This window comes from Nyctereutes procyonoides, unplaced genomic scaffold, assembly GCF_905146905.1.
Source record: "Nyctereutes procyonoides isolate TBG_1078 unplaced genomic scaffold, NYPRO_anot_genome, whole genome shotgun sequence".
NCBI lineage: Eukaryota > Metazoa > Chordata > Mammalia > Carnivora > Canidae > Nyctereutes > Nyctereutes procyonoides.
The window spans coordinates 32,763,558-32,786,669 of NW_026575020.1; the positions used below are offsets into that span (position 1 = coordinate 32,763,558).

The window sequence follows — 23,112 nt, forward strand, 5'->3', positions numbered from 1 at the left end:
TGGCCTAATCATGGCCCCAGATGCTGGACACTAAAATGAGCATGGGCTCCCTGCCCTTGAGCCCCACATCTGGGTGGGATTGGACTGTCACAGGAATATGTTATAGGTCTGTTTGGTTGAACCATGGGGAAGTGGCATTTTATGGGCCAAAATGGCCCAGCAGCCATTTCACGTGGTTTAATCTAGTTCTCCCAAGAGGGAGCACAAAGGAGGGCCAGCAGTTCAGCGTGGGGACCTAAGGACACGTGTCCCTAGAGTGACTGTGTCTGAGCTTGAGGTCTACAAGGTCAGTGGGGACTCACGAGGAGTGGTGGTTGGGGCAATAGGATTGGAGGTTGGAGGATTCCAACTACAGGGAAATGGAATGTGCAACCCCCTTCATGCTGTGTGACCTTGGTCTTTGAATTTGGGGTCTGGTGTGACTGGAGCATAGCAAGAGCACAGGGGCAGGGGAAAGAGTGGCAAGAGATAAGGCTTTGGTGCCTGTAGTTCAGTTTACATTGGCAAAGGTGAATTCCTATCTTTATCCACCATGCATCTACACATTCACCTGCACAGTGTGCCTGCCCACTCATCTGTCCACCTACTCATCCATGCCATTAACCCACCCACTCATTCCCTCATCCATCCAGACCATCAACCCATTCCTCCACCCACCCATCCATCCACCATCAACTCATTCCTCCACCCACCCATCCATCCAGACCATCAACCCATTCCTCCATCCACCCATCCATCCAGACCATCAACCCATTCCTCCACCCACCCATCCAGAACATTTATCCATTCTTCCACCCACCCATCATCCAGGCCACAAATCTGTCCACTCATCCATCCAAACCATCAACCAATTCCACCACTCAGCCATCCATCCAGACCGTCATCCCATTCCTCCACCCACCCATCATCCAGACCATCAACCCATTCCACCACTCAGTCATCCATCCAGACCATCATCCCATTCCTCCACCTAACCACCCACCCATCCATTCAGACCACAAATCTGTCTACCCACCCATGGATCCAGACCATGAGTCTACCCCACCCCCCAGCCCCCATCCTTCCTTCCATCATGGCACTGGGCTGCCCTCTCTACCACACCACATTCCACTTCCACGTCAGGGTGATATGACCCTGCAGATGTCCACTCTCACTCTGGGGACAGAGGGTGAGGAGAGGCTTGAGGGTGAGGAGAGGCTGACTCACTTTAGCTTCTGAGTGCTTACTTAGTATAGTTCCAGGCACAACTGGATTCTCTGGCTGTGTGTGCCGGCTTGAATCAAGAGCCTGGATGCTTTGGGCCGCAGCAGTGGCACACAGTGCAGCCAGGATAACAGTGAGGCACCGCCCATGTGTCAGGGGTTCACTGAGGAAGGGGGCCCATGGCTCTGGACTCACTGGGGAGGTGGGAGGTGGATGTGCTCTTAGCAGAGGTGGGAAAAGGATGGTGGGGGAGCAAGGGAAGCTGTGCAGCTGACCGTGAAATGTCAGAGAAACTCTGTCTAGGGAATGGGGAGGTGGACTGTCTATGTTTCAGGATATTTGGTTATAGATTCCGAAATTCTACTAATTCCCCAAATACCTTTGTTAGCTTTTCTCAACTATAAAAGTAAAGCATACTTATTATGGCAAATTTGGGAAACATAAAACTGCCTTTCACTTTTCTGTTCTTAGTCTGTTTGGGCTGCTATAATAAAATACCACTGACTGGGTGGCTTCTAAACCACAAAGGTTTATTTCTCATGGTTCCAGAGGCCCAGAAGTCCAAGGTCAAGAGCCAGCATGGCTAGGGGAGGACACTTCTTCCGGTTCAGAGCTGGTGCCTTCTCACTGTGTTCTCATGTGGTGGAGGGGATGAGGGAGCTCTCTGGAGCCACTATCTTTGGGGCTGACGATTTCACCGTATGAATTTGGGGGAGGGAGGTCATGAGTATTCAGTGGCACAGCCCTCACGCTTTCCCCTTTCCCTGGCTCAGCTCTGGTAGAAATAGGGTTGCACCTGTCCTGGTCACAGACACTTCCCGTGTCATTACCAGCTGTAAACATCCCCCATGGCCCCCACCATTCGCTGTATACTTGCACTGGACTTTACCTCTCTGCTCCCCTCGTGTTGGACTTGGGGTGTTTCCAGTTGCTTGCTGTTCTAAATAACACCTGGATGAACATCTTTCTGGTAAATCCTTTCTGCCTCTCATTATTTCCTTGGGGTGGATTCCTAGACTCTGACTCATGGCATCAGAACTGAGGAATGTTTTAAAGCCTTTTTATTGCGGAGGCCATTCTAGCCAGCAGCAGGCACTTGTTGCTGGAGCTCCTGTGCCTTGGGCCACATTACCCTGGGTACCGACCCCAGGTGGGCCCATGTGATAGAGCGGGGGTACCCGTGCTGTGAGCTGGGCATTATCCCCTGTGCTCCTGGGGGGCAGAGGGGCTCTGTCATGTAAAGCTTGTGACCTGGCTGGGCTGCCTGGGCCTGTAGGGCTTTGGTTTCCTCATCTGGAACGTGGAGCAGCACTTCCTATCCCACAGTGTATCCTCAGAGCTGGGTTCTTTTTCTTTTTTTTTTTTTTTTAAAGATTTTATTTATTTATTCATAGAGACACACACAGAGAGAGAAAGGCAGAGACACAGGCAGAAGGAGAAGCAGGCTCCATGCAGGGAGCCTGACGTGGGACTCAATCCCAGGTCTCCAGGATCACACCCCGGGCTGCAGGCGGCACTAAACCGCTGTGCCACCGGGGTTGCCCAGAGCTGGGTTCTTAATAATACTTATGCATCATGTATGTTTAGAGCACTAGTTGTCTCCTCCCACTTAGTCCGAAGACATAAGGGAATCTCCAGGACCAAATGGACAATTAGTAGATGCTCATTGTCTCTCCCTATGCCCCCTTCCTCTCTGGTTGTCATGCATTTGCTGCGTCCCTGCCGTGGCCCACTGAGAAGACAGTGGTATTGAGTCCTGCTGACCATAGGGTCCCCTCCCCACCAGGCAGTCACATGGAATGAGTGTGTACTGGAGCAGCAGTGCGGGGGGTGGGGAGGGTTGGGGCTGGTGTTGGGGGTGCGACCGGGGTGGGTGGGAGAGAGGGCTGGCCTGGGCAGGCCCAGGTGTGAAGGGAAGGGCCTGCTTTCATTCGGGTAGTCTCCTAGATGAATTCTTGCTGATGAGCCACCCAGTAGCGAAGGTGGGCTTCATGTAGACCTGCCCACTCTTGTACTTTGCCAGTGTTTGGAGGTACTGACTGAGCCCAGGGTTGTGGAATCTGTGGAGCCTGCACTTGCCACCCCTGGTGAGGTAGGGGGTGGAGGTTGGAACTCCACTTCGTCAATCTGCCAGGCGTGGGCCCAGAGAGTCCAGTGGAACTGGGGGTGGTAGGCTCAGGGGTGAGGGCTGTGCAGGCCAGTTCTGAGTCCTGCCATTACTTTGTGGTGCCTCCTTTGGGGGAGTTCAGTAGTTTTGCACAGTTCTGTGATCATTTGGTGTCCATGTGGCTTTTAGTCATAGTAAGAGTGTTCTGAAGACTTGCTTGGCTCTAGTAATTTAAAAATGCCTTCTGGTCCTGGGGGAAGTAACATAACATATTCCTCCAAAGGTCAGAGTGACCCAGTGCAATATTCTTTTACTTGGATCATATAATTGAATAGCATAATTTCAGAGCTGAATCCTAGAATCAACAAAACTGCACTAGGATCTATCTGTGGCCACGCTCTGGACTGTGTAAGGAGCATTCAAATGGGTATGCAGGGCTTGACTGGATAGACACTGGCTTTAATTTGTAACAGGAAATATTCCTCTTAATTTCACTTATCACATTGTTTGCTTTGTGATATTTAATAGGTGTGACACCATCTCCAAGGGCTAATTTTCTTCTGTTTCTAAAGTTGTCTCTTCCAATGAGAATTTTAAGGCAGCCAATATCAGCGCTGGAAAACCAGTGAGCCAGCAGACACATTTGCCTTTTGTCCACGTTTCAGTCCGGAAGGACAGGGGTGAGGTAGACTTGGGCCTTAGTGGGGTGGGGGAGGGGTGGAGTGGGAGAGTGTGCAGAGGCATGGTGTGGGGTGGCCCACTCCAAATGTGAGACTCAAGAAATGTAACATTCCTGAGAAGTGCAAACACAGTTTTGTTTTATAAGGTTAAAAATTGCCTACTACCAAGGCAAAGGTGAAAAGAAAGCTCTGACAGTCTTGCAGGTTTGGTTTAGGTGAACATGGAAAGAGGACAACTATTTAATCATAGTGCCATTTCCTGTGGGACACTAATTGGCATTTATGATTCCATTGATTTGTTATAAAGGCAATACACACCCGTCCTAGAACTGTTGAAAGCTACTAAACAGTATAAGGAGAAAAATAAAAATGAACCATGATCCCTTCCTTGTTTGAACCATGATTGTGGTGATTGTTTCTTCTATTGAGTGTAGCAAAATAAATTACCAGCGGAACATTTTGATATATTTATTTTCCATTATTTGTTTCATGCCCGCATTTACAAAATTGGAATTACAGGTTACTTTGTAATAGCTTTAAACTTAAAATATGCATAAATCTCAGTAAATGAGGAGTAAAAGGGAATTCCATCAACCTGATAAAGGACATTGATGTAAAATCTACATGCTGATTTCTCTGCTCCCTGGGATCAGGGACATGGCGAGGACACCTGCTCCCACCTTGCCTATTCAACATTGTATGGTGATCCTGGACAGTGCAATAAGGCAAGAAAAGGAAATATGAGGCATGTGGGTTGGAAAGGGAGAAGTGAAACTTCCTTTACTTGCAGGCCACATAATTGTTGATGTTAAAAACTCTATGGGCTTTTTAAGGAAGCATCCAGAAGTAGTAAGTTTAGCATGGTCACAGAAGTCAATGCCAATACAAAAAGTCACTCATATGTCTAGAGTGTAAAGATGAACAGTTGGAAATAGAAATTTAAGCCACCACTGCTGGGGCATTAAAAATACAAAATACTTAGAGATATATTTGACAAGATAATTGTGCACTGGAAATTGTAAAACATCATTTAGAGGTATTAAAGAAAGTCTGAAGAGTTGGAGAGGTATACCGTGCTCATAGACAAGAGGATCTAATATTGCAAAGGTATCATTTTAATCCACAACTGATCTAGAGATTCCGTGTAATGCCAATTAAAATCCCAGAAGGCATTTTTGAAAAATAGACATTGGCAAGTTGATCCTGAAATGTACATGGAAAGGCAAAGGACCTAAAATAAAAAAAAAAAAAGAATTTTGAAAAAGAAGAATTTAAAGGTCTTCTGTTATATGATTATAGGACTTACTATAAAGTTACCATGATTAAAGCATTCTGGTGTTGACATATAGACATGTAGAGCAAGGGAACAAAAGAGAGTCTATAAATAGTCTCACTCCTATATGATTTTTGACAATGGTGCTAAGAAATTTCAGCGGCAAGAGGGTAGTCTTTAGGACAAATGGTGCTGGAACAACTAGACATCCATTTGCAAAATAAATAAATAAATAAATAAACCTGGATCCTTTACTTCAAATCATATATAAAAATTAGGTTGGATCATAGGTGCAAGTGTGAGATTTAAAACTATAAAAATATAACAAGAAAGAAAACACTCCCTTCCTGTTATCTTGAGTTAGTCAAAAATTTCTCGGAAAGTGCACAAGAAGTATGAACCGTAAAAAAATCGACACATTGGACTTGATTGAATTAAGTGCTTCTGCTCTTCAAAAGACACTGTTAGGAAAATGAGAGGGTAAGCCACAGATTGAACTAAAATGTTTGCAAAAACACACATGTAATAAACACATCTAGAAGAGATAAGGGAATGTTGTAGCTCAACAGTGAAAAGACAGATGACCCAATTTAAAGCCAGGCAGAAGAGTTGAACAGACATTTCATCAAAAAAAAAAAAAAATGAATGGTGCATTTGCATATGGAAAGATGCTTCACAGCTGCAGTCATCAGGGAATTACAGATGAAGCCCACAAGCGGGTACCAGAGCACACACAAGCATTGGCGAGTATGTGGAGAAACTGTCATACATTATTGGTGGCAGTGCAAGCTGGTGCAGTCACTTGGGAGGACAGTTTGGCAGGTTTTTATAAAGTCAATCATACTTACAGGGGGCCCAGCAATTCCACTCCTACGCATTTACCCCAGAGACATGAAAACATATGTCTGTGGAAAGACACACGTGTGAATGTTCACATGCTGCTTTATTACCCCAAACTGTGAACAACACAAGTGCCCATCAGTGGGGAGATGGCGAAGCAAACTGTGGTTGACCCATGTGGTAGAATACTTGACAGCAATAGCCAGAGTGGGCACATGAGCATTGTGGGTTCAGAAGTGTTATGTTAAGTGGAAGGCACAGACACAAAAGACTATATGGGGTGCGATTCTATTCATGTGGCATTTGGAAAAAGGCAAAACTATATATAAAAGAAAAGTTAGTGGTTCTTAGAGGCTGGGGGTGGAAGAAGGACATAAGGAGACTTTTTGAGGTGATAGAAATATTCTATATTGTGATGGTGGTGGATGGTTACAGGACCACACATTGGTCAGATTCTCTGGGCTATACACTTACAAAGAAAGAGGTTTTTTTAAAGATTTTATTTATTCATTCATGAGAGACACAGACACAGAGAGAGAGGCAGAGACACAGGCAGAAGGAGAAGCAGGCTCCATGCAGGGAGCCCGATGTGGGACTCGATCCCGGGTCTCCAGGACCACACCCTGGGCCAAAGGTGGTGCTAAACCACTGAGCCACCCGGGCTGCCCAAAGAATGAGTTCTAAAGAATGAATTTTACTACATGCAAATTATACCTCCAAAACCCTGACTTAAATTATTTTAAAAAAATGGGGCACCTGGGTGACTTAGTTAAGCATCTGCCTTTGGCTTAGGTCATGAACTCAGGGCACTGGGATCGACCCCAAGTCGGGCTCTCTGCTCATTGGGGAGTCTGCTTTTTCTCTTCTTCTGCCCCTCCCTCCACTTGTACGCATTCTATCTCTCTCAAATAAATGAATAAAATCTTAAAAAACACCTGGGAACATTTCCCCAGAGGATTAAATATTCCTTTATTACTAATATTAGTGATTACTTAATTAAGCATTAGTAATATTAGTTAACATTAACATAACAATACATAAAGTTAATGAGTGTAGATATTGTGGTTTTCAGATGTACAGTAATATGTTCTTATCCCCCTCCTCCCCAAGTTGGAACATTTAGTTTCTTTCCGTGTTTTTGGCGTTGCACATGATTTTGTGGTGAGGGTCTTGAAATTTTTATACCTCTCTGTCACTCGGTGTTGGAGGTAAACTCCACTGGGTGGAGAGAGTGAACGCTCCCAGCATTTTCAGTACCAAGTCACACTGTCTCTTAGAAGATGTCAATTTGGGATCCCATCTGCACAGAATGAGAATTTTCATCCTTGCCAAACTTTAGTACATTAAAAAAATATTTTGCCAGTTTGATGGGAGACAAAAGAATCTTGCTTTTACTTGGGTTTATTTGGCTACTAGTGACATTGAACATGATTTATTTGCTTGTTTCCCTCCTTTTTAGCTGCAAGAGTTTCATACACATCTATTGGGAGTATTGCTGTTGTAAATCTCAGCCCCTATTTGTTGCTGGTTTATTGTGATTGTCCTTTGCTACCTTAAAACCAACCAGAACTTACTGTCTAAAGAGCGGTCCTCTACTTTAGCAATCCTAGTTGGCTCCGGAGCCTGCGAATGGGGCCAGCAGGCAGGGGCTCTATGTTGCCCGGGCATCTGGTTGAGCTGCTGCACCGGGGCCAGTGAGGTGGCCCTGGGTCCTGGCTGGGGGCTTGGGTTCCCTTCATGGGGCCCCTCGAGGGGCTGCTTGGGCTTCGTTGCAGCATGGAGACTGGGTCCCAGAAACACTGTTCTAAGCTGCTTTAAGCCAGGACCCACAAACCAGCACACAGCACCTCCACGACTCGTCACATGGTCACAGAAACCAGCCCTGCCCCATTCAAGAGAGCATAGATAGCATCTCTTACTGGGCACTTGTGTTAAAGAATTTGTGGCTATTATAAAACTGGACCCTTGAAAAATGTGTTTTGGTATTTTGTGTGTGTGTGTGTGTGTGTTTTTAAGATTTATTTATTTATTTATTCATGAGAAAGAGAGAGAGAGGCAGGGACACAGGCAGAAGGAGAAGCAGGCTCCTTGTAGGGAGCCTGATGCAGGGCTCGATCCCAGATTCCAGGATCACGACCTGAGCTGAGGGCAAGCGCCCAGCTGCTGAGCCACCCAGGCATCCCTGTTGTGGTTGTTAATACAATTATGTAGGTTTTCTGAGGCTGTATTGAGCATTTTTCATAAGTGGGGGTGTATATAGACACATGAGCAGATGTACCCTTTTACCTTCTACACGTGCTCAGCCCCTGCCCAGACAGAAGCCCCTCACTGTTCGGCTGGTATTTTTCTGGGCCTTTCTGTGTGTGCATTTACATGACATGGTTTCAGGTTACATAGACAGCTTTTATTTATTTTAACATGAAAGGGATGGCGCTCTGTGAATGTTTTTGTGATTTGCTCTTTTCACTTAGTGATATGTCTTGACTGTCTGTCTGGGTCAGGCCAACAAGACCAGTCCCTTCCTGTCCAGTCTCTACAGAGGATTTCAGCAGGCAGCTTGTTTATTTTACCAGCTCCCAGCTGGTGGGCTTTTACCTGGTTTCCATTCTTTGCTGCTCTAAATGACTCTGCCTTACACCTTTGCAAGCTTTCTGTAGAATTCAGCCCTAATAGAGGAGAGGGGATCAGAAGGTCAATATGTATGTGCTTCCTAACTGGGCTGCTGTGGAATTGTCCCTAAAGGGTTTTCTCCCTTACTGGATTTATCTTGAGTCCACAGAACACACATCTCATCACTTGTATGTCTGTTGGTTCTGTTCAATGGCTGGTTGGATGGTTAGTTGGTTGGTTGGTTGGGTGGTTGGTTGATTGGTTGGGTGGTTGATTGGTTGGTTGGTTGGGTGGTTGGTTGGTTAGTTAGTTAGTTCACTGTACTATGCATCTATTCTGGGCTAAGCTCTCTCCTCCCACTGTGACTATGGGTGACACCCTTCTCTCAAGGAGCTAACAGTCCAGGAGATGGTAGGTCCCTTGGGGCACCTCCTACCAGCCCAGTGTGGAGAGGGCATGGTGTGTGCAGACTGTGGTGTGGTGCTGGGGTGTCATGGTTAATGATGGGGCCTCTTGCTCTCCTTGAGCTTCATGAAGGAAATGGATCTCTTGTGGACACGACTGTGACTTGTCATGATAACTCTTGAGGGAAGGAAGGAGCCTGATAATCTAGTGTTGTTGGTGCTACTGATTTTGGCTACCATTCAAGGCTTCCTAGGAAAGCCAGGTCCTATTATACCCCTTTTATAGCAGGGAAACTGAGGCTCAGGGTGGTGGAGCTGCTATTGGTTTTGGGATATGCTAGCACCTGATTCCGTGGTATGTCCATTTATTTAGTTCTGAGTCTTGATATGCAGGCCATGGCCACATGCAGAAAGGCCATGCACCTTTGGTGTGCAGGGCCAGTGGGCTGGAAATGCTCAGGCCAGTGCAACTGACATTGCCTGAACTCTGGAATGTTGGGAGGGTTCGTGCAGAAATGATACAGACTTTCCACATGTGCTCAATGCCCAGTAGACCCCAGAGGATATTGCTGCACAAATGAGGCCCCCCAGCATCCCAGTGACATTTCATGGAGCCGGTGGTGAGTCTGTTCTGGGCTGGTACAGTTTTGGCCCATGCCCGCCCTCCCTCATCCGCGAGGCACCCTGAGTGCTCCCTGGGTGCTGGGCCTGGGCGAGGCTGAGGATGCAGAGGGCCCCCTGCCAGTGTGACCCCAGCTGGCCCGATGGCAGCCAGCCCACCCTCTGGGCCTCGTGGAAGCAGGTGGGGCCCCGCAGAGCCTGCGCCTGCAAACGCAGCCAACCCCAGCCCGGTGGAATGTGGCGCTTGGTGCCATCCCCCACCCCTTCCCTTCAGAACAAGGAGATAAATTACCTCAGAGGAAACTAAGATTAATCATCTGGTTCCCCATCACGCCTGCAGGCTCCGCTCCTGGACCGGCTCCTGCTGGCAGCGCCTGTGTGCGCCCAGCCCTGGCCGCCTCCTCTGGCCCACACCATCTCTGCAGCGGCCCCAGGACTCCTGTCCATGCCCTCTTCTGTCAACGGCCGTCCCATGGGGTGGGGGACACATGTAAGCCCCTTTGTTTCCTTTCCATGAGGCCAGATGGAAAGCAGAGATGATGGATGAGAGGAGGAAGGTGCTAAGTGGATGCCGTGAGGAGCTGGACATGTACCCCTGCTCCTCAGGCCAGCAAGAAGATTGTCCTTCAGTTGTGACATTTGCTGTCACTCCTAGGGTGCTCGAGTCCTAGTCTGGTCCGGAGCACCCATAGTCTTTGGCATAATGGGAGCCCAGCCTCCTCTGTGAGGCCTAGCTGCGCTCTGACATCCCCGTGCTGCCCTGCTTGTGGGGGGATTACCCCCTTGTGTGGCCCCAGGCAAGCCTTGGGGGGGGCTTCTGTGTGCTCCCGTAGGATGTCTGCCTTCCTGTCCGCTCCTCCTGCAGGCCTTCTTCCCAGTGATGTGTGTGTGTTGAGGCTTCTCTTCTCATCTGGAGGGTCGGCAGGCTTGGCCACATGTGAGCGCCCTCGGCCTGGGTGCTGGCATGTACATGTGTTTGGGCCCCGTGAGGGCACCTGGCCAGCCGACGGCCACAGTGTGGGGTGATGCGGAGGTGCCAGAGTCCAGACCCTTGGGTCAGCCCCAACTAGGGGTGTAAGATGAGGGTCATAGCCTAAGGAGTGAGTTTCAGACTAGTCCCACCTCTCCTGGGGCTGACCAGCAGGATGACCCCCCCCCCGCAGTCCCCCCTTTAGGAACATTGTGTTCCTAAATAGGGTGGTGTGGATGTACATTGGGCACCTGGGGCCTCGGCTGCCCTCTCCCTGGGTCATGGGGGCACACGGTGGGCACCCAGGGCTGCGGCTGCCCCTCAGGTTAGAGTATGGGGATGCATAGCGGGTGCCCGGGGCCTCAGCTGTCCCCGGCCCCTGCCAGGCTCACTGTACTTGCAGCCCCAGGGTGTCACCTGTTGGGAGGCCCTTGGAGGAGAGGTAGTAGCTGGTGCCAGCTCCGTGACACTGCACCTGCCTCTCCACCTGCTGCTCTCCTGTGCTCTCTGGAGTCTGTGTGCATCCTGGCTGCTATCACTCCTCACTGATTCCCCATTTCCTGGGCATTGCTGGGCAGCTGGGTGGCCGGCAATGACAGCCCAAGTGATCTGACGGGACTCACACCCCTCCAGGGCAACAGGTGCAGCGTGAACAGGATGCCACGGGCATTTGCTGGGAGGAAAAGGCTGGCTAGGCCGCTGTGATGGAGCTCACAGGCCTGGGGCTTCTCCCAAGGCTGAGCTGTGGCCTGGGGGGCTTCTGGGCCCCAGGAGGATGGAGCAGAGATGGAGTTTCCTGGCAGCAGGGGTGGGTGGGGCATGTGGGCTGAGGGCATCCTGCATCTGGCCCTGACCCCCAGTGGCTCTGTGATGGCCTCCAGGTCACCTCTGCTCTCTGCTGTCTGGAAGACCTTCTTAGCTCGTCCTTCCCTTGCCAAGACAACCCTTCACCCTCAGAACGCTGCCATGAAGGTGCAGTGAGGGGCAGGATTGGGCCATCCTCCTCGCTGCCTGAGAGGCTCTTGTGTTTGCTCAGGGAAGGAGTATGGTCCTGCCCTCCTCCCCACACTCTATGGGGGTGGTTGTGGGGGGCAGGGGAGGTGCTTGGTGTTGTCCAGGAGTTTCCGCTCAGGCTGGTGCTGCCCATGCCATGGGGCCATGCATGCCCCAGGCCCACGCCCACCACCATCCCAGGGCAGGCCACCCTCGCAGTATCCCTTCCCTTTCACAGATGGTGACGGGGAGCCCCTGGGTTGGAACCCACTTTCTCCAGGGCCACAAGGCTTGTGGCTGGGGGAGCTGGAACCAGAGGCATATCCATCAACCCTAATTCTGGGGCCTTTAGAGGCCCCTGGGGAGGCAGCATCAGGTAGGCCTGTGCTGGCCATCCAGTCCGGGAGATAGATGCTGCCCCAACGATTTGCACAAATAGTCACACACAATGAAGCTGCCTCCTTCAGTGAAAACATCCCCCAGAAAGCCCTGAGCTCCTCCTTAGAAACTGAGAAATAGGCCTGAAGCAGTGGACGAGCCTGGTGATGTTGAGCATTGCAGGGAAGGCTGAAGGGGTCCTGGCTGGAGGGGTGGGGCCAGCAAGTCCCTGCCAGTTGCGGTCTCCATGCCATGCAGGCCCTTGTGTGAGGCATGCAGGGTGAACAGAGCCAGGCTTGAATCCAGCCCCATCGAGCTGCAAAACTGCCTGCAGGGAGGCCAGGAGTTCTGAGGCCACGTGGGGGGCAGGTCCCTGGGGGTTTGAGCATGGTGGTCATGCCGTGCACTGCGCAAGCCCAGGACTGTGTTCTCAGGGACTTTAATGGAGTCATCCTTGCAACGCTGTGGTCTTGGTGGGGTGGCAGCCGGTGAGAGCCAGGCTCCCTGGGCGGGACCCTGATGTTGGCAGAGGAGCTCATTCTCAGTGATGGGAGCCACTGAAGGGTGGGTGTTCAGGGACCTGTCTTCCCAGTGTGGCAGCAAGCCCCACCTGCCCCAAGGTGATGGGCCAGGGCTCTGTCTCTGACCCCCACAGCCTGGGCGTGGGGAGGGGAGCCTTGGGAGATGGCCTGTTCCAGGCCCATGGTGCATTTGCTACCCACTGCCCTTTTGCTTTGTTCCCATAGTTTGGTCACTGAAGAGGAATGTCAGTTCCAGCCTCCAGAGGCTTGTTTGTTTTTTCAACCTGCTGTGCTGGCCTCCTTGATGGGCCCATGGAGGGCTGGTGGGGGTGCCTCAGCCCTGGGGCGGGGCGGGGGTGCTCTGCCCACCCTGCTTGCTGCCCTCCTTCCCCCCTCCCCACCTCCACCCCCGGAAGCAGAGGGGGGACCTGGTGAGGACAGAGTGAGAGCAGGTGTGCCAGGTGTGCTCCTGCAGGCCGCGGGGAGGGGGGGCAGGGGCGGGCACTCCCCCGACTCCAGGCAGGGGCCACCCCGGGTGGCAATGGCCTTGAGCCTCCTCCGGGCGCCAAGGCGGTATGGGGCCCTCCTGAGTTCTGCAGCCCAGGAGAGCCGATGGATGTGGCACAGGAGCTCGATGTTACCTCCACTAGTGGAAGGACACATCTCCAGGAGCTGTGAGGTGTCCACATGCGCTGTGCTTCAGGGACCCCGATGTGTGTCACCTGCCTCTGCCAAGTGGCAGCTGGTTCAGGACTGGCATGGATCAGAAGCTGAGGGTGGCCCTGTCACAGCCCCAGCTGGCCAGTCCCCTTCTCCACACATACTCACTTTTGGAATAAAGGGCCCTGCCCCAGGGTATCTGTGATCCTTCTAGCTATGACATTAGACAGTTCTGAGGGTTTTGAAGGCATAAACCTTGGTGGTCATTTTGAGAACTCTTGTATTTTCCTTTGGTGACGATGTGGACTCCGAAGTGTGCAGAACCCCCTCCCTGGGCACATCCTGTTAGGGGCACCCAGCAGCCTGTAGGCACTGGGCAGGAGTAGGCCCTGGTCTCTGTCAAGAGATTGGTGCTGGAAATGTGGGCAATGGCCTTGGAGGGAGAGCCATGGAGTTCTGGGGCTGGGGACCTGGGGGCCCCAGCACAGGGACCAAGTCCCACTGGGTGCCAAGGATGCAGGCTGCATGCCTCACACCTCCCAGCAGCCCTGCCTGGGGCCTGCGGTCTTGAGTGTTTGTGCACGTGTCAGGAGGCCACAGCCTTCCTTCACCTGTGAAGGCCGGTGTGCAGACAGGGGCTGTGCAGCTAACCCTGGGGCAGAGATAGACCAGCCCACACCAGCACCTGTGCACAGAGATCCCCGAGCCCAGGGGCTGACGGAGCCCATCCCTGTGGGGGATGCTGCTGATGGTCACCTGATGAGATAAAGGTGCTGTGGTGCCCCCACCCATCCTGCTTGGGCCTGGGCTCTGGTGGAAGCCTGCGACCTGAGAAGGGACCCAGGGCCCTGGGGATCTGCAGGTGGATGGGATGGCATTGGCAAGGACACCCTGATAGGAGAGTAGTGGTGGGCATGGCTCTAACTTGGGGGCCCCGGGACTCGGGGGACGGAGGTAAAGGTCCCCTCCCAGAGGGGTTCCGGTCATGAGTGGAATCCAAGGGCACATTATGGTTCCAGGCCTGGAGAGTAGGTTCTGATAATCCTACCCTCCTCCCTGAGCCCTGGAGGCAACAGTTAGCCCTCGCGCCATCTGGCCGTGGACAGACAGAGCCAGGGACTCACAGGAAGTCTTTGCCAATAGCAAGTGTTTGAGAAAGGCAAATAAATAAATAAATAAATAAATAAATAAATAAATAAATAAATAAATAAATAAATAAATAAATAAATAAATAATAAATAGAGGACTTTGAGCCCAAGGCCGGCTAGCATAGGCAGCCCTGGTGTGCAAGGTGGGGCTGTGTCCTGCCCTCTCGAGGCTCGCTGGCTGGGTGACCATGTGACCCGCTGGCAGTTGGACCCTGAGTGCCCTGGGTGTGCTCAGCTCACCCTTGGTGGCTGCTTTGGTGTCTCGTGTCCTGCAGCCGTGAAATGAGGGGTGTGGAGCGCCGCCATCCCCGATCCACAGGGGCCCCAGGTAGCTGACTTTCCCAGTGACTGTGCAAAGTGCTTCTGGGGGTGGCAGAGGTCACCCTGGTGTCGCTGGTGGACACGTCGCCCCTGGCCGTGGAAACGTTTGGCTCCTTAGCCCACCACTTGTAAGATTTGTCTCTGGGTCCTCTGCATCCTGGTCGGGGCCGCTCACTCCTGCACGGGCTCATCGGGAGACCCCTTGGTGGGTCCCTGCTATGCTTCTGTATTTGGGGGTCACTGCTGTGGCTCCTACATTTCTTTCCTGGGTCCTGGTGCTGCCTTGTGGGGACTTGGCACCTGGAGCTCAGCCACCTCAGTGCTAGGACCCTGTGTGTCCCTGAGCCTCACTGCCGGGGGGGGTCTGGGAAGTGCGGTTTTCAGCTCCCCAGGCTCTGCAAGGTGGGAAGGCACGGGAGCCTGAGTGGGACCAGGGTGCCTGCTGCTCCCAGAATGCGGTGGCCCGGGTGTGGTGAGCATGGCGTGGTCTCATCCTGGTGGCCTGCTTTGCACACTTGGGTCGGGTGTGGGGGCTGCATGGCTGGTTCCCTCTCTGTCTCCACCGGCGGCTGGGACATGCAGGGGTGCTGCCCACCTGGCTGTCATGGAGGGAAGAGGAGGGAGGGCTTGCTGCTTTTCCAGGGAATGTACCAGGGCAGTCTTTGTTGCCAGGGATCCTCTCACCAGCCTTGGCAACCTCCTCCCTGGTGGGGTAACCTCAAGACCTCCTCCCTGGTGGGGTGACATGGGGCTCAAACCCAGGAGCACCTGTCCCCCAAACCAGCGCTACTCCCAGCACCATCCTCATCCTGACAGAGGCTCCAAGGGCCCTGGTTTCTCAAGAAACCTCCTTTTGAAGGGGAGGCTCCTATGTCAGTGGGAAGGAGAGTCCACGGAAGTCCTGTCCTGCCAGATGCCTCCCAGGCCCTTCCCATACCTTCCATAAAACTTGAAGATTTTTTTTAGCTCTGGCACAGGGAGCCCCTGGCCAGCAGGAGGGGTGGCCTTTTCAATTTGTTTAGCAGAGGCCTGTAAATATGTTCCTGAGGCTTCTGGAAAACAGCTCTCTCCCATCAACAATTGAGAAAACAGGTTTGCAGGCTGCCCATCTGGGAAGAGCATCACCAGCTAGTGGGACGGGAGCCCAAGAAACCCCAGCCGCGATCTGTGATCTCTCCCCTTGGCTGCTGCCCGTCTTGGAACTGAGTCTCAGAGATGAGCCAGAGCTTGGTGCCGTGTCGCTGTGGCAGGTGAGCCAGCGGCTGGCATGGCCCATCTCTTCCCACGGGCCGTGTCCAGGCCTGGGCTCTGCTGGGATCTGCATGGATGTCGAGTGGACAGGCACACTGTGAGGGCTGTGGGGAGCCTGTGGGCTGGGGGCAGGGGTCACCGGTGCCACACCAATGCTGGGGGGGGAGCTGACTATGCGGTGTGAGGTCTGGGCCCTGGGTAGGAGCCCAGAGCCACCCAGGAAAATCACAGAGGCCACAAGAAGCAGTGATTCTATCCACGAGTAGAGGTCCTGGGTCCCCACGCTGTCCCCTCCTTAAGGGTTCCCTCCCATCCTCATATTCCCTCGGTTGCAGTGACAGGTCTGCAGCCAAGCTGAGCTGTGGAAGTGACTCCGCTGGGGGCAGAGCTCTGGGATCTGGGTGCCCTGGTGCCTTGCAGGGAACCGTGGGCGGGGGTGCATTTCGTGGTGAAGGAAAGCATCCCCATGTTCTTGGAGCCAGGCCCAGGAGGCTGTCCCGCCCATCCCAGCGCGTCACCGTGTGGCACTGGCACCTGCCAGGGCACCATCCACTGCCCTGAACGCCATGGACCCTTGCGGGCATGGGGTCTCTGTCAGGGCCTTGCTGGACAAGCAGTGGGGGTGCACAGCTTCGGGGTCCCCACATGCCCCCACTCTCTGCCCCCGATGGTTATGCTGAGCTCCAGGTGTAGCAGCTGGCTGCAGGATTCCCGGGACCCGCAAAGGGGAAACCGATACTGTGGCGGGAGGGGTTGTTTCTCACCTCAAATCCTCCACCCATGTTAGACAAGCAAGGCTTTCCTCTTGAGCGAGTCTCAGGCATGTAGTCACCCCTCTGGGGAGGAAGGAGGGTGAGCCAGTGAGCTGGAGAGCCTGTGCCAGTCTTGCGGTCGCCCCCCGCACTGGGTGCTCATTTTATAGTAGCAGGTGTTGAGTCTAAGCCAAGCTGCCCTAAATGTAGGGAGGAACGTGCTGGCTAACGTAGAGGTTCGTTCTTCAGGCACGGCTTGATCCAGGGGTGCGAGCTCTGTGGCAGGAGCCCGTCTCTCTCTCTCCCAGGAGAGGGCTGCCTGCAGCTCCCCATTCATAGTCCATGTGCGGGACCAGCAGAGCAGAGAGGATTGCTCTTTCCTGGAGGAAGAGGCCCAGGATGGAGCCCTGTGGGGCCTGGGCCACTTACGGGCTACCTGGGCACCAACCACGTGGGATGGGAGGTGCTGTGCCCTGATTTGCCCGGTGGAGCTGGAGCTCACATACCCAGTGGTGGGGGCGGGACCAGTCATCAGCCCCACCCACACCCCCGCAGACAGGTGGGTGCTGGCCCCTGGGCTCCCCAAAACCCCAGGGCAGTACCTGCTGCTCACAGGGCCTGTCACTCCAACTCCCAAGTTGGGGTTTATTTTCTCTGCTGGAATGACTGGGGCTTCTTGTCTGTAGTAATGGGAGCTGAGCTTTTCCCCATGAAATGGCCTTTGTTTAGGGCAGGTGTGTGGATCCCAGGCCTGTAGTTTTCAGAGCCTGGAGGTCCTCGCTCTCCCCACTGTGAAGGAGGGAGCCAGGGGCACGGGGAGGCTGTCTCGTCTCTTGCTGAAGGAAGTGCCCTGGCGGAATGCCGTTGGAATGCCCTTGGGAGCTGCTGCCCTGCCCCCCATGGAGGGTTCGGAACTTTCTGGAAGGGATGCAGGGACCTGCTCCTCCCATGTCCTTGGTTCTGCACTGTCTTGCTTGTAAGCATAGGTCTTCTAGGGGAAGTGGAAACTGGCTCTTTGCTATAAACAGTTATGGGAAAAATCACCTTTTAATTGGATAATGATGGGGGGTCGCGTGGGCTCTGCGGGCTCTGTGTCCTAGTCACACAGGATGTGCTGACCCCGGGACCCATACAGCAGAACCCACGAGCCATCAGTGCCCCTGCTCCAGAAGACCTTCTTCCAGGGTCGCTCCCATCAGCAGTGGGGTCCTCGCGGCTTGCGTTCGGGGCGGCTTTCCCACAACCGGGCCAGGGGAGGGTGACTGGGAGCAGGCGTTGGACAGCACCGGCCAGCGGAGGATGCAGAGTGGAGGGGCCGTATCTGCAAAGTTGGGGTGGGGGCGGCCGTGGGCTGTTGCCAGCAGGGGTCTCCTCCTGGTGTGTGGCTGTGGTGGGAGCTGGGCCAGAGTGCGGTTCTGGGGACCCCGATGTGTGCCGCCCCATGCCCCCGAGCGCCTGGCCCCTCGGTTGGTCCTGAGCTGGTTCCCATTCTCCTAATCTGTCCGGGTGCTCCTGGGTGGGCGGCAGGTGCCGTGTGGTGCTCCTCACCTCACCCATAGCTAACCCCCCACCTCCCATTGCCATTTCAGCTCAGCCAGCGGATCTCCTGAAGGTCCTAGATTTTCACAACTTGCCTGATGGAATAACAAAGACAACAGGTTTCTGTGCTACGCGGAGATCTTCCAAAGGCCCAGACGTCGCTTACAGAGTCACGAAAGATGCCCAGCTCAGCGCGCCCACCAAGCAGTTGTATCCTGGTAAGAGACGTGTGTGTGTGTTCAGGCAGGTGGGTGGTGGGTGGTGGGGACAGGTGTGCATGTTCTGTTGGAGGCAATGGCTCTACCTCCCACCTCCAGCCAGGCGCAGAGCTGGAAGACTGTATGGTGGGAGAGGCACGCGTGGTTTTGCTGGAAGCTCTTCTAAGGAGGCTGGTTTGGTGTCATTCTAGTGAAAATGGCCCAGTGGATATCACCCCCCCCCCCCCGAGGTGGGCATGTGAGGCCTCATCTATTCCCCTGGCTTTTCCCAGGCAGGTGTATCTCCAGCTGTAGACAGGCTGCCAGGACTCCAAATGCAAAAAGGTGATGCATGGTTCTGCTGTGATGAGGTTGAGAGAGACCTGGGGTCATGGGAAAGGAAGTGCTCCCACACAGAGGCTTAATTGGGGCAGTGACATTAAGAGACACATGAATCACACGTTGGGGCTCCCAGCAAGAGGGTGCAAGCTTTTAATGAGAAGCAACTGCCAAGGGCCAGATCTCTGCTTTTAATTACGTGCCCGGAGTGGGGGGCAATGTTGGCTGCTAAGATGCAGTGCCTGGTTGTCCCCGTTGACTGGCTGTGGACGCTCTGTGACACCCCCTCCCCATACCCCGACCCCCTCAGGGCTTATCTGAATGTGAGTAATAGCCAATGATTGATCACCTCTCACCTCTGCCTTAAATGAGCTTGTTCTGGTTTAGATCAGAAAGGGAGCAGGGGACCAGGCAGGTATGCTCACCTTCGGAGATGTTCTGTAATTAGTGGAAGACCTGGCTGTGACCCCGACCTGTGACCCCGACGTTGGGCGGTAGCGGCGTCTCTGTGCTCCCACATCCCCACGGGGTCCCCAAGGACACACTCTTTCGGGGCAGTTTATTTGCTTCCGATGCCCCTTGCACTCAGCCAGGCTTTATTTAATTTTTTGAAAGATTTCATTTATTTATTCGAGAGAGAGAGAGAGTGTGAGATTGAGCAGAGGAGGGGTAGAGGGAGAGGGGGAGGGAGAAGCAGACTCCCTGTGGACTCAATCTCAGGACCCCGGATCAGGACCCGAGTGGAAGGCTGATGCTTCACCCCCTGAGCCGCCCAGGTACCCATCAGCTTGCTTTTAGTCCATGGGGCCCTTAGGAGTCTGTTTCCGAGAGATGCCGGGTCGGCCCTTTCCAAGAAGGTCACTGGGGGATACCCTCATTTGGGTAGATGAGGTCAGTGGGGGGCCCAGGTCGCCTCTGGACCTCTCAGGAGTGTATTTCTGCATGCCCAGCCGCCCTGGGCTGCAGACAAGGTCACTCCCCGCAGATCGCCTCCATTCTCCACGTCCCCAGAACACTTCCTCCCCTTTGGGGCTGAGCCTATGTTCCAGAATCATCCGCCAGGTGCCTGCTCTCATTTCTGTCTGGAAGCTGCCCATGTCCTGCCCCACATTCCCCATCCCAGAGAGAGGGCATCTCAGAGAAGGGCTCCGGGGGGGGGGCGGCTGCTTATCTCAAGGCAAGAAATTGCATGATCTCAGGAGATAGACTCATCACTGGGGATCTAGTCTGGATCCCTCAGCAGGCAGACAGGATGTAGGTTTGAAGCCTTCATTCTCCCTGAGCTCTCAAATCAGTGACTCAATTAGACACTGAGCGTGTAAACACACTGGCAGGGTCTTCTGGTCACAATTAGCGTGTGGAGCAGAATGGGTCCCGGCACAGCCAGTGCCTCGTCCAAGCCACATAAAGCTGGAGGTCACCGCGGGCTGATCTGACTAGGAATTTCTACGGGGTCCCCTCTCCAAACCCCACAGTGAGTCCTCAAAAGCTGCCAGGGGTGTGCCTCCAGGTCAGGGTGGTATGATGTGGCCTCAGGTGTGAGGAGGCACACAGCTTCTGTCCCTTCTCTCTGGGAGCCTCTGAGGGAGCCGGATGCCTGTCGGCCTCCTCACTGTGGGGCCCGTCTCCCGGGGCCAGGGTGGCGCGGCTGCACCTTAGCAGCCTGTGTCTCCTGGAAGGGGTGCGTGGTCAGGTGGCTGCTCGCTGCAAGGCCGGGGCACGATGGCCTGAGCTGAGCATGAACGTCTCTGAACGACTCTTTGAGCAAAGGGAAGTCCATGTCCAGGTGACTGTGGCCATGACAGGAAGACCTCAGAGTTGTCCAGTTGTTCTGGAGACACGGGGACCCCCTTCACAGGCTCACAGAGGAGTGCTCGGTGGCCAGGGCCAAGCAGCTCTTTGGGAGCCTTTGTAGGGCTTGCCCTACCTCCAGAGGGGTGCAGGTGGGCAGCTCAGTGCTGCCAGATGGAGACATGTGTCCTCCCTGATTCCAAGACAGCTTCCTCATCTTGCTTACAGCCAGTGGGCAGGTCCTGAGGTCAGTGGGACCCTGGAGCTCCCGTGCACCCATGGACCTTTCCAAACAGTTGGCCCTGGTGGCCCATAAGGATTAAGGCAGAGCCCAGAACTGTGATGCTTTGGGGGGAGAGCATGGCACTGCTTGCCTGGGGATCCCCTGGCCTTGCCACCCTCTGCCCAGGGGCAGGGGACATGGTGTCAAGGGAAGACGGGCCTGATACCCTAGGAGATGCCATCGTGGGCCCTCGAGAATGCAGGAAGCCATGTGTCCCATCAGGGCCTCCCCAGTTTCCTGGATGGGCATCTGCCCTGGGGCCCAGTACCAGGTGCTCCTGCAGCCATGGAACCGGCACGGCCACATCCTCACTGCCCCCTCTGAAGACTCCAGAACATGGCAGGCTTCCCCATGATCACAGGCTTCCTCTGTGATCTCCTCTGTTCTCGTGCTTCAGATTGGGGTCCTCTCTCCATTTTATCCTCTACCTGGCAACCTCATGGCCACAGAGATGCCCTTCATGTTCAGGACCTGAAGCAGGGGTGGGATGCGGCCACAACCCCCCCCCCCCTTAGGCCTTTGCCCCAGACCTTCCCTGCAGGTGGGCCTGGGCCACCACATCAGCTCCTGCCCAGTAGAACGTCCCATCCAGGAGCTGCTGGCTTATGGGACTCGGTTTATTTAACAGATGCTTTTATTAACTTCCTACTGTATACCCAAACTGCCCCAGTGCCCTTGAGCCTCAGCACAGTGAGAAGGAAATGACCTCAGGAAGCAATTGGGCCTCTGCCTGAACCTGCCTCTCTCCTCTATGACTTTGAGAAATCAAGTAGGAAGAGTGGGACCCAGACACAGATGTCTGGCCCAGATGGCCCAGATGGTGTGGGTCAGCATCCGGCTCACATCATGCCTGGCCTAGGCCATCTCTGGAGTGACAATTCAGCCACTGTTGTTTTGCTAGCAGGGAGATTCGTGTCAGACATAATGTACCCCCTCAGGCGCTCTGAGCTGAGATCTACCCCCAGGGATGTGTGAACCTTGGGTCGTGGCATCCTCACGAGCTGGAGAGAGTGGGCCGTGGCCGTCCCCAGGCCGTGCTCCATGCCAGGAAGGGGGCACCCCCTGTCTCTGCCCTTCTCTGTATTTAAGATGGGATGACAGCTGTAGGGTGTCTGAGCTGGGGATGGGGCAGGTGACCCTAGAGATGAGCGCTGCCCTTGATGTGAGCAGTGGCCTCCCCAGGGCCTCAGGTTGACAGCCCCCGCCGGGCCCTTTGGTGCCCTTTCACCCCCAGGGACCCAGTGGGGTCCCGAGGTCCTGCCCTGGCCTTGCTGCAGAGTCTCCCCTTTGGTGGTTCTGCTGGTGGCTTCTCTGACTCTGGTACATCCCCCATTTGGAGGATGGTGCAGAGCTGGTGGCTGTGACTGCTGATCTCTGCACACCTCTTCCCAAAGGCTTCCTGTCTATATGGAAGGGTGGCCTGGGTGGCTCCTCAGGGAAACCAGCCTGTCCCAGTGGAGGGAGAGGCCAGGGCACCCCAAGTGGCAGATGGACAGATGCAGCCTGAGCCCCGGGCAGGGGGCCCTGGGCCTCTCCCTGAGGGTGTCTGAGCTGGGGCTTTGGGGCTTGTGGGGCTGATTTTTCAGCGGCTTTCTTTCTCCCCCTTGGGACCTCACAGGAGTCCCTGAGCTGGCCTTGGAGGGCCAGTCGGTCTCCCTGTAGGGGGCAGCTTTGGCTTCTCTCGCCCTTGGCTCGCCCTGGCAGCCCTCCCCACCCTGGGTCCTGCAGAGGTCACAGAGGTCACACTGCCCCCTACCCCCACCCCCAGGGGAGCCTTAGGACGCCCTGGGCCTGGTGCCTGGGGACCCCCTGGTTCCCAGCATGTGCCCCTCCAGTGGGCAGCAGCCAAGGCCAGCTGCCTGGCCACATGGCACTTCTGTCAGCAGAGGGCGCCCAGGGATAGCGTCCCTGCTGGAAGCTGCAGGGACCCCAACTCTGTTGCCCCCCTGGCCTCTGCCTGGCTGCTTGACCTTGTGAACAGTGGGTCTGATAACAGGGTCACCCCTTCCCCAGGCCCATTAGCCCGGTTCACAGCCCCTCTAGAGTGAGGGTGCTCGTGCTGACGCCTCTCCGAGCACTGCTCCTCCGGGCAGGTTTGCAGAGCGTCTCCAGGTGGTGGCTCCCCTGTGGAGGGAGGGACTGGCCACGCTCTCCGCCCCCCACCCCCTCGCCACCTGGGCCCTGGGCAGAGCTGCTGTCCTCGCCAGGGGGATGGATGGGTGGGGGATAGG

The 23,112-nt window shown here is 54.4% G+C and overlaps 1 protein-coding gene across 2 annotated transcripts in view; it reads left to right on the forward strand.

Moving 5' to 3' along the window:
- Window positions 1–23,112, forward strand: part of COL5A1 (collagen type V alpha 1 chain) — a 151,936-nt gene that overhangs the window by 18,430 nt on the left and 110,394 nt on the right. For both annotated transcript variants that reach the window (XM_055334639.1, XM_055334645.1), the window contains exon 2: window positions 18,322–18,489. In XM_055334639.1, coding sequence (XP_055190614.1) covers window positions 18,322–18,489 — 168 coding nt within the window. The remainder of the gene's footprint in view (window positions 1–18,321; window positions 18,490–23,112) is intronic.